Source organism: Drosophila biarmipes, chromosome 2R, assembly GCF_025231255.1.
Source record: "Drosophila biarmipes strain raj3 chromosome 2R, RU_DBia_V1.1, whole genome shotgun sequence".
In the NCBI taxonomy this organism is placed as follows: Eukaryota; Metazoa; Arthropoda; class Insecta; order Diptera; family Drosophilidae; genus Drosophila; species Drosophila biarmipes.
The window spans coordinates 15,159,894-15,169,239 of record NC_066615.1 but is presented as its reverse complement, the minus strand read 5'-3'; the positions used below and the strand labels follow the sequence as shown (position 1 = coordinate 15,169,239).

Below are 9,346 nucleotides of genomic sequence, written 5' to 3'. Positions count from 1 at the left end.
GCTGGTTGTAAAATATATATCTATATTACCCAAGCCGGATAATTCAATCAGAACCTACTACGTTTGGAAAAAGAAACCGTGAAAATATATTGCCTAACGTCGAACTTCATCCAGCCGCGCCAAACGATCCAGAATGGTGGGATGCGTGTGATTCCAGCTGGAGTAGCAAGGATCCGAGACGGGAAATGCCATATTATCCGCATACAATTTGAGCAGCGCCTGGCGAAGCTCACTGGCGTATCCTAGTCGGTTTGCAAACCTATCCGCCTGGAACTCAAAGCAGCGCGTCATGCTCAGCATGCTGAAGTTGGCCAGCGTCATGTAGGGAGTCAGTACGAAGCCGAAGATGATGAAGCACCCAATGACGATGGGCTGCAGGCCGGGAGCAAATCCCACTGCCTGATAGATGGGCCCGTGGGCAAACAGGAAGGCAAACAGTATGATAGTCAGTATGAGATGGAATTGGAAGACCAGGATCGCCTTATAGAAGTGGCCATTCTTCCAGTGACCCAGTTCGTGGGCCACCACAGCCGTCACCTGGGGGTCCGTCAGTCCCCTGCCCAGCTCCTCCGGCGACAGCTGGGTGAGATCTTGCTTGCCCCTATTCAGCAGCAGCGTATCGAAGATCACAATTCTCTTGAGGCAGCAGCACCCATAGAAAAAGGCATTGCTTCCCATGTTGGGATCGTGCACTCGGATGATGCGTACCTGGCTCATGGGGAAGCCCACCTGCCGCGTAAGGTTCTCCAGTTGGCTGCGCAGGTTCGAGTTCTCCAGCGGCACACGCTTTCCCACAAAGGGATCGATCAAGAAGGGAACCAGCAGGAGGATGATGACCGTCAGGATCAGCGACTGAAGGTACAAGCCCAGGGGAGCGTAGGCGCCCAAGCCGATAAACATGTACACCAAGGCGACCACCACCGCAGTGGTAACTACTGCTCCCAAAATCAGGTCAACGAAAAAGTGACAGATGCGGAACCAAAACGATGGCTTCGCCCTGGGTTGCAGACTCTTGATGCAACATTTCTCGTAGATCATCGCCGGAACGTTTTTGAGCCAGAAATATATGCTCAGCATGAGCACAAAGATCACGGACACGCATGCCTCGTGCTCCATCCATTTGGCCACGGCGCATTTGCCGGCCATTCCATACAGCCAGGCGTAAAAACCGAAGTAGAGCTCCAAAATACCCATTATAACCGCCGTAAGCAGGGTGTTGACAATCGTGAGCCATCCTCTGTGGATCTTGTAGACGCGCATCTTGTCGTAGAGTTCCTGCGGCAAGTAAGGACTAATCACACTCGGGACCCGGTTCGTTTTGTAGGTCAAATTTATCTGAAAGAGAAATAGTAAATTTAAAAACCACTTGAAAGATATGCTCATCACTCACGTCTCGCAGCAGCAGATAAACGGCCCAAAGATTGTCCATGATCAGAAAGGCAATGATTATATAGAGAATAGCAATTGGGTCATCCCAGAAGTATGCAGACATGTTGGGTTCCTCTGACAACAGCCTGACATTTTAGGCATATTTCTTTTTAATTTTTTAAGCTCCGTTAGGGAATCATTTTCGGCTAGGTTCTGATTGACGGATTTTAAACAACCAGTTTACATGAATGAATGAATGAACATTCTCTTAGTGCAAAATCTGGAATATTTTGTTGGGGAAGTCCCCTTACTTTATTACTTGTACGTTAAAACAAAGGGAACAGTGTATACTTTGGTCTTCTGTGATTCTTGCCGTCCTAGTTCAGTTTCTTCTCCTCCTTGAGCTCCTTGAGGCGATTCAGCCGCTGGAGCAGAGTGGGGTGAGAGTGGTTCCAGGTGGAGTACAACCAGTCGTAGACGGGGAAGCCAAGGTTGTCCACATTTAGTTTGATCAAGGCCTGACCCAGCTGGTCTGCGAATCCCAGCTTGAATGCGAACTCATCAGCCTGGTACTCAAATCGTCGCGACAGGATCGTCAATGCGAAATTCATCAGTGCGTTATACGGGGCCAGGACATAGGTGAAAACGATCAACAAGCCCACGAGAATCGGACGAGTGCCAGGCTGGAAGCCCATGGCCACGTAGAAAGGTGGGTATTTGAAGACATTGCCAAAGACCAGGAACATGAGGAAGAGATGAACCTGCATGATAATGATGTTCTTGGTGACGTGTCCCAGTTTCCAGTGGCCCAATTCGTGTCCCAAGACAGCCAGCACCTCCTCGTCGGTGCAGCCCTTTCCCTTTTCCTCCTCAGACAGCTCGGAGTCGTCGGGTTTACCCTTGTTCAGCAACAGCGTGTCGAAGAGCACAATCCTCTTCGAGTTCCAGAGGCCATAGAAGTAGGCATTGCTGTGCGAGGACCGCTTGGATCCCTCTACCACGAACAGCTTGGTGAGCGGGAACTTCAGAGAGGCGGCCAGATCCTCGATGGATTGCCTCAAAGCACCCTTCTCCAAGGGAGTGTACTTGTCGAACAGGGGAGCAATGAAGATAGGATACAGTGTGAGTAGAACCAGCGAGATAACGCCGGTGAAGATCCACAGCCAGATGAAAAAGTTGTCGCCGCCGCGCTGCACAATGAAGATAATGGCGGCGGTGATGGGAATCATGAGTACCTGGGTGACCAGGAAGCCCTTGAGCTGATCCCAGGCGAAGAAGCGCGCCGTCTGCTTGTTGAAGCCGTGCGTCTCCTCCAGCACGAAGATCTTGTAGATCTTGAAGGGCAGCCCCTTGAACGTGCTCAGCACATTCGAGATCAGAACGAAGAAGCAGCTGACGATGATCTCGTTCTTGGAGTCCCACTGCAGCTTGTCCACCACCTCGACGGACAGCTGCCAGAGCAGGGCAATCAGTCCGATGTACAGCTCCATGCAGAGCAGGCCAACGTCCATGACCACCGCCTTAAAGATGCCGAAGTTCTCCTGGTCCAGGCCGTACTTCCGCGCCTTATGGAACGTCTCCTCGCCCATGTGCGCCGTCAGCTCGGCGGGCACCTTCAGAGCGGTGCGGTACACTCTCACCTGGCGGAGGATGAGGAGGGGAAAGCATTAAATGGGGGCAGACAGTCCGTGGGGCCAATTGACATTTGCCACTCTAATTTTATCATTCGCAATTCCGCATTGATAAAATTCCTCGGCCAATGTAGCCATCTCGCTTTAGCAAGCCGGCAAGCTGGAAAACTCACCTGCCGCAGAGATATGTAGATCTCTATGGCATTCTCGATAATAACCAGGAGCAAAATGCTCAGCAGCACGGTCCCTGCGTCCAATTCCGACATATTTAAATGCTATTTCATTAAAAACTAATAAAACTGGAATTTTATTTTACAATCGTTTCGTGACGAATCTCTAGTGTGACCGTCGCGCGGCCGTTGGAATATATCACGAGTGAAGCGATTTGACATGTCTGGCAACGCCGCACGCAGGGGAATCAAAACAAAATAGAAAGAATAAGATGTTAATCCTGCGGCGATTTTATAGCAAATCGGGACGTATAGCCCAAATATATAGGTCGCACAAGGCAGGGGACTCGTTGAGCATACAGGTGGGTGCTATCAAGAACCTATTAAACTTTATGCCCATTCAAAACATTGGAGTTCCAACCTAGGGCTGGATCAAAAACGTTCGCCGGCTGAAGAACAATACATTTCTGGACGTAAATGATGGATCCACGAGCAGCAGGTTCCAGGTGGTGGTGCCCCGTACGCCGGAAAACCAGCACTTAGCTCCGGGCAGCGTCATTTCGGCGGTGGGTCAAGTGCAAGTCTCTCCAAATGGCAGCTTTGAGTTGCATGCGGATCGCGTGGAATTGTTGGGTAACTATGGTGGTTCCAAGATTGGGGATGAGGAAGCCTTTAAAAACACATCTCCTATCCCCCAGCGGAAGGACACCTGCAGGAGGGCTATCCCTTCAGCCCCAAGCAGAAACATCCACCGGAATATGTCCGCGAGCATCTGCATCTTCGTTCCCGCGTCGATTTCGTGGCCGCCCAGATGAGGGTCAGGCACAAGGCCCAGAAAGCCATCCACGACTACATGGATGAGTTGGACTTCGTCCAGATCAACACTCCCCTGCTGACCACCAATGATTGCGAGGGAGCGGGTGAAGTTTTCCGCGTGCAACCGGACTCGGAAGCCCTTCTCAAGCAGATGGCCAGACCAAATGTTCCCGTGGAGCAGAGCTACTTCGATGGCAAGGTGTTCCTCAGCGTCTCCGGGCAACTGCACCTGGAGGCCATGACCTACGGCCTGGGAAACACGTACACCCTATCACCAGCCTTCCGAGCGGAGAACTCCAAGTCGCCACTGCATTTAGCCGAGTTCTACATGTTTGAAGCGGAAGTGGCCCAGTTGGAGGAGCTGGAGAAGTTGGCGCGGTTTATTGAACAGATGCTGAAGTCGGTGACAAACCGCCTGCTGGAAACTAGCTCCGAAGATCTTAACTTCTGTCAGAAGAATTCAAATTCCAGCTCTGACCTGCCTTGGTTGCAAGTTCCCTGGAAGATATTGAGTTACGATGAAGCCCTGCATGTGCTGCAGGAAAATAAGGATAGCCTCAAGACTCCTGTTAGCCTGGATGAGGGCTTCTCCAAGGATCAAGAGCTGTTTCTGGTGGCTCACTGCGCTGCTCCCGTATTCGTTGTGGATTGGCCTGCTCAGCAAAAACCCTTCTACATGAAAGTCTCCCGCACTAATCCCAATCGAGTCCATGCCCTGGACCTTCTTATGCCAGCTGTAGGAGAACTATGCGGTGGTAGCCTGCGTGAAAGTGACCCAGCGATACTTAAATCCCATCCGCAACTGCCGAAGGATCTGTCCTGGTATGTGGACCTGCGAAAGTATGGAGGAATTCCCACTGGAGGATTTGGCATGGGCTTTGAGCGTTACTTGCAGCTTATCACAGGTGTTAAAAACATCAGGGATGTGATACCCTTTCCTAGGTATCCGCACAGCTGCAAGATGTGATTCGTTAAAGGTGTAAAATATTTCAGTTTATTGTGTTTGAAAGTGTAATAAATGTATATTACTCAAGACTACATGCTCAATCAAAAACATTATGAAATCGTAAGTGGGATCTATGTAAAATGGTTACTGTACTACGAACATAATTTTCGGTGCGCCGTAATCTCTCAGGCCAACTAATAAGCCTCTATAGCTGGCCCAACATGGGCTTCCGACCTGGCCAGGCCTCCTTCGCGTATTTCTTTTTCTGCGGACATAGGGCGTCGCCTTCTCCACTGGAGTCGTGCGGATCCTCGCCATAGCGACGCACTGAAACAAAACAGGTAATCAGAGGAGAAATTGGAGTGGGACAATCGCCTGTAACACTACCATTTGCATTAGCCACGGCCAACTTTTGGGCCAACGTGGAGGTGGGCTCTACGGCCTCATCGAAGACGGGCATCACCTCGGGCGCGGGATTTGGCAGCAGCAGCCCCAACTTGGAACCAATGCTCAGCGGAGAGATGGGCTCCAGGTCACCCTTGCCATGGGTTTCGGCCGGAAGTCCTTGATATAGTGAGTTAGTAGGCGAGTGGGGCACCGCACTAGGGGGAGGCATTTCCCTGTTCTGCTGCTGGCTGTGCTTCATGTCCGCCAGGCTCTGCTGGAACAATTGATGCACATGGGCGGCATTGGCACTCGCCAGGCTACTACCCGAATGGATGCCCATGTGGTTGACGTCGTAGCGGGCCCTCTTGGCGGGCACCACAGTGGTTTGCACCAGGTTTCTGAATCGCCCAACATTTGGATCCACATCCTCTGGGTTGATGACAATCTCCTCGTCGTTAAATGTGACATTCCGTATGCGTCGACCCTGCTTCAGGGCGTTCTGCTTTCGCATGTTGGTGTCATCATCGATGCCCAGCATAGAGATGCGGCGGTTGTGGGCCGTGTTGTACTCCGTGAGATTCTGGATGGGATTTGATGATTGATTATTACGAAATTGGTATTTCTTGTTCGACTTAACCTACATCAAGTTCGGTTTGGCTTTCGGGAAGGCCCAGAAGAGCTCCATCGCTGGTTTCACTGAGCGGCAGGTCCTCCATGATGTTGCTGTGGTGCCCAGAGGGTCGTTCCCTGAGTATGTAGTTCCGGGTGGAAGCTCCAAAGTGAAAGGTGCTGTTGATCTGCAGTTGTGTGGGCTTATGCGCCTCCAGTCTGAGGGTTCCAATAAAGGTGCCATGGGCTGGGGGAGATAGTAAATGAATTAGATGCTCCATAACCGGTTTTGAGCACTTACTGGACCCCAGATCCACGAGGTAGGCTATGTTGAGGTGCTTGTGGTAGACAAAGGCCGAGTGGACCCGCGAACAGGAGGCGTGGTCAATGCAGAAGTCGTTCATCTGGCTGTTGCGACCGAATAGGTAGCACCTTTTCTCATCGACCATCAGTTTCTGGACTAGTTTGTCGTCCTTCAGCACATCCAGATGCAACCCAGTGGGCGGTTTGCCGGCCCTAAAAATAGCAAAAATTACTTGCCTCTGGGGGAACAGAGTGGCTGCCCTTGATAACCCACCAACTGGGGATGTCGTAGCTGTTGGCCATGCGATTATGTTGATTAAATTCCTGTTGAAAGTCGGTTAAATCCGAGTTTGTTTATTTTTATGAAAAATCCTTGACCACCGGCCAGTGTGTACATAAATGTTCTCCAATGTTGCGTCCAATACGATAGTATCGATAGCCGAAAAAACAACGAAGGGGGTATTCCTCTTTTTAAATACAAAAATAAGGAGCACTCCCATTGTTTGATAATCTTTTAAATAGTTATAAATTTATTATTTTTATTGAGATCAGATCTAAGTTATTTTAAAACAAAGGATGAAAACTTTCACTAAAAACTTGTTTGTATTATATTCGTTTTAAAATATAAAGTGGAACTCAATGTTGAACCAAAATATTCAGCATTCTGCTAAAAAACGCAAACTAACCTATTCTAAATTTTGTAAATAAAATAATATATTTACGAAAATTAAAAAAAAAATTATCTCGATAGTAAAATCCATCGATCTCTCCGATTGCCGCATTGCTATCGATAAGTAAACAGTTCTGCGAGTCATATTTGAATGATCGCAGTACGGTCATACCTCTCAAGCGCAACGGACGGAATAAACATAAATAACGACAGCTGAGAATTCTAAAAATAATATAGACAACTACCACTAGTTAATCCAATTAAGCAGCTTAATTAATTAGTGCTTAAAAGCGAATGTTACATAAATGAAAGTAGCGCGTGCAAGTCGCCCTTTCGCTTCGTTGTTTGATGCTGTCGCATCCGCAAACCTGTTTTGGATGCCCGTGAACTCATCCACTGCCACCTTGTGACGACGTCTATAGCCGAAAGTATTAATCATAGATAATCGACGGAAAAATCGGTCGGAAAAATGGTTACGACTTCGGTGATTGCCGACCTGTGCATATTCCTGCTCACCTGGAACGTTGGCACCCACTCGCCGCGGGATCAGGACCTGAGCTCCCTGCTGTCGCTCAATGGGAACTCCACCTGTCCGGACAACCAGCTGCCCGACATATATGTGATCGGCTTCCAGGAGGTGAGCACCACGCAGGTGCTGAAGATCTTCCAGGACGATCCGTGGGTGCTGAAGATCGCCGGCGCCCTGCAGGACCACCAGTTCGTCAAGGTGGACTCCAAGCAGCTGCAGGGCATCCTCATTACCATGTTCGCCCAGCACAAGCACATTCCGCACATGAAGAACATCGAGTCGGAGGCCACGCGCACAGGATTGGGCGGTCTGTGGGGCAACAAGGGGGCCGTGAGCATCCGTATGTCCCTTTACGGAACTGGCGTCGCCTTCGTCTGCTCCCACCTGGCTGCCCACGATGAGAAGCTCAAGGAGCGCATCGAGGACTACCACCAGATAGTCAATAACCACAAGTACCAATCCGAGGGATACAGCCGGATCTTTGACCATGATTTTGTCTTCTGGTTCGGCGATCTCAACTTCCGCCTGTCCGGCGATATGTCCGCCTGGGATGTGCGCACGGATGTGGAGAACATGCGCTACGCGGATCTGCTCAAGCTGGACCAGTTGAACCTGCTGCGGGAAAGGGGCAGCGCCTTTAGCCTGCTGGAGGAGCAGCAGCCCAACTTTGCGCCCACTTTTAAGGTAATTAATTATGACCTTGTTATCTCAAATACAGTAGCGTTTTGCCAACCTAGACTATTTTATCACAAATTCAATTATATAATTGTGTAGATAAGAGGTAGGTTCAGCTAAGATAAGATTTACTTGAATGTTTAGTTTTGTCATACGGCACAGATGCGCCTATGTTTTATTACATTTTGAAAAATGCGAAGATATACGATGTATAAATATTAATTGTATAAATTTCCTGTGAAAACACATTTAGTATGCCCATTGGGCATTTATTATACAACATTAATCTCACTTGCTAGAAATACTTTAATGACGTTAGGGAATTCACAAAAACGTTGATCCATAGGGGATTCCCCTTAGTTCGAATTGTCTTTGTCTATCAATCAAAGCGTTTAAATTTCATTGCGAAGAGCTGAAGCCAGACAAATATTTTTATCCGACTGGCTAGTTAGCCAGTTGGCCAGTTAGACAGTAATAAAGAAATCGACGTCCCTTATCGCAAGTACCCACTAAATCAAGTCCAATTAATTTCCTTGCAGTTCGTGGAGGGCACCAATGACTACAACTTGAAGCGACGTCCAGCCTGGTGCGATAGGATTTTGCATCGCGTGCAAAGCAACATTTATCCGGGCATTACCCTGAGTGCCAACCAGCTGTCTTATCAGTCCCACATGGACTACACGCTCTCCGACCACAAGCCCGTATCGGCCACTTTCAGCTACAAGGTCGACGCGGCCAATCAAACCTATACCGACGAGGAGCTGCACGAGATGACGCACGGAGCGGCTCCATCTCCCACTGCGCCAAATGTTAGTCTAACCTTCGCTTTTGTTGTGCTTGTAGCTCTGTGCCGTACTCAACTCTGATTTCGCTTCTTTTGTAGTTGTTTAACGCTGAACTAGAGCAGTGGTAGCGCCGCCATGACGTCACTTAATTGTATACCCTTAAAACTCTTTGCATGCTTTTCGCCTAAGATCTGTAGCCGAGTTGTAGAGTAATGAAAAGACTTCCTCGCAGAAGGAACCAGAGAAACGAATATAATATCAAGTACAATGTGATGGAATCTCCGCTAATATAGCAATCGTATAAGCAATTCTCAAGTGATCCACTAAGCGAATCTAAACTTAAAGTATCAGTCAAGTAAGATGAGACTCTGTTAAAGTTTAAATGTTTCAAATAAATGTATTTTTTTACAAAAACCTGTTGATCGAATAAAGAAATCTGTTGGCTCTCAAGATGATT

At 48.8% G+C, this 9,346-nt stretch overlaps 5 protein-coding genes across 6 annotated transcripts; 2 read left to right on the top strand and 3 right to left on the bottom strand.

Annotated features, from left to right (window-relative positions):
* Nucleotides 1–2: 2 nt before the first annotated feature.
* LOC108036493 (CAAX prenyl protease 1 homolog) lies at nt 3–1,641 on the bottom strand. Its single transcript, XM_017112684.3, has 2 exons — nt 1,391–1,641; nt 3–1,335 (listed from the first exon to the last, which is right to left on the bottom strand). The coding sequence occupies exons 1-2, from the start codon at nt 1,490–1,492 to the stop codon at nt 94–96; spliced, it is 1,344 nt and encodes a 447-aa protein (XP_016968173.1). The 5' UTR covers nt 1,493–1,641; the 3' UTR covers nt 3–93.
* An 8-nt stretch (nt 1,642–1,649) lies between these two features.
* On the bottom strand, nt 1,650–3,320 carry LOC108036569 (CAAX prenyl protease 1 homolog). The gene is made up of 2 exons (XM_017112816.3): nt 3,173–3,320; nt 1,650–3,008 (listed from the first exon to the last, which is right to left on the bottom strand). Exons 1-2 carry the CDS (start codon nt 3,263–3,265, stop codon nt 1,746–1,748), a joined length of 1,356 nt encoding a protein of 451 aa, XP_016968305.1. The 5' UTR covers nt 3,266–3,320; the 3' UTR covers nt 1,650–1,745.
* Nucleotides 3,321–3,389: 69 nt separating this feature from the next.
* Nucleotides 3,390–5,023, top strand: LOC108036568 (probable asparagine--tRNA ligase, mitochondrial). The gene is made up of 3 exons (XM_017112815.3): nt 3,390–3,531; nt 3,595–3,802; nt 3,868–5,023. Exons 1-3 carry the CDS (start codon nt 3,442–3,444, stop codon nt 4,950–4,952), a joined length of 1,383 nt encoding a protein of 460 aa, XP_016968304.1. The 5' UTR covers nt 3,390–3,441; the 3' UTR covers nt 4,953–5,023.
* Nucleotides 4,957–6,641, bottom strand: LOC108036570 (nuclear inhibitor of protein phosphatase 1). The gene is made up of 5 exons (XM_017112818.3): nt 6,505–6,641; nt 6,229–6,443; nt 5,960–6,174; nt 5,319–5,898; nt 4,957–5,258 (listed from the first exon to the last, which is right to left on the bottom strand). The coding sequence occupies exons 1-5, from the start codon at nt 6,531–6,533 to the stop codon at nt 5,137–5,139; spliced, it is 1,161 nt and encodes a 386-aa protein (XP_016968307.1). The 5' UTR covers nt 6,534–6,641; the 3' UTR covers nt 4,957–5,136.
* A 401-nt stretch (nt 6,642–7,042) lies between these two features.
* LOC108036448 (phosphatidylinositol 4,5-bisphosphate 5-phosphatase A) lies at nt 7,043–9,339 on the top strand. 2 transcript variants are annotated; one of them, XM_017112596.3, is made up of 3 exons: nt 7,043–8,113; nt 8,644–8,913; nt 8,988–9,339. In XM_017112596.3, the coding sequence occupies exons 1-3, from the start codon at nt 7,370–7,372 to the stop codon at nt 9,015–9,017; spliced, it is 1,044 nt and encodes a 347-aa protein (XP_016968085.1). In that variant the 5' UTR covers nt 7,043–7,369; the 3' UTR covers nt 9,018–9,339. The 2 variants fall into 2 exon arrangements, with proteins under 2 accessions (XP_016968085.1, XP_016968083.1); XM_017112594.3 differs by having other exon boundaries at nt 8,644–9,339.
* The last annotated feature ends 7 nt before the right edge of the window (nt 9,340–9,346 follow it).

Coding starts and splice junctions, on each gene's coding strand:
- LOC108036493 (XM_017112684.3), bottom strand. CDS start 1,492: ATGTCTGCATACTTCTGGGATGACCCAATTGCTATTCTCTATATAATC. Junction 1,336..1,390: donor TTTATCTGCTGCTGCGAGAC/GTGAGTGATGAG, acceptor TTTCTCTTTCAG/ATAAATTTGACCTACAAAAC.
- LOC108036570 (XM_017112818.3), bottom strand. CDS start 6,533: ATGGCCAACAGCTACGACATCCCCAGTTG. Junction 5,899..5,959: donor AAAGCCAAACCGAACTTGAT/GTAGGTTAAGTC, acceptor AATCCCATCCAG/AATCTCACGGAGTACAACAC. Junction 5,259..5,318: donor GGCCGTGGCTAATGCAAATG/GTAGTGTTACAG, acceptor GTTTTGTTTCAG/TGCGTCGCTATGGCGAGGAT.
- LOC108036568 (XM_017112815.3), top strand. CDS start 3,442: ATGTTAATCCTGCGGCGATTTTATAGCAAATCGGGACGTATAGCCCAA. Junction 3,532..3,594: donor GGGACTCGTTGAGCATACAG/GTGGGTGCTATC, acceptor GTTCCAACCTAG/GGCTGGATCAAAAACGTTCG. Junction 3,803..3,867: donor GGATCGCGTGGAATTGTTGG/GTAACTATGGTG, acceptor CCTATCCCCCAG/CGGAAGGACACCTGCAGGAG.
- LOC108036448 (XM_017112594.3), top strand. CDS start 7,370: ATGGTTACGACTTCGGTGATTGCCGACCTGTGCATATTCCTGCTCACC. Junction 8,114..8,643: donor ACTTTGCGCCCACTTTTAAG/GTAATTAATTAT, acceptor ATTTCCTTGCAG/TTCGTGGAGGGCACCAATGA.
- LOC108036569 (XM_017112816.3), bottom strand. CDS start 3,265: ATGTCGGAATTGGACGCAGGGACCGTGCTGCTGAGCATTTTGCTCCTG. Junction 3,009..3,172: donor TCTACATATCTCTGCGGCAG/GTGAGTTTTCCA, acceptor ATCCTCCGCCAG/GTGAGAGTGTACCGCACCGC.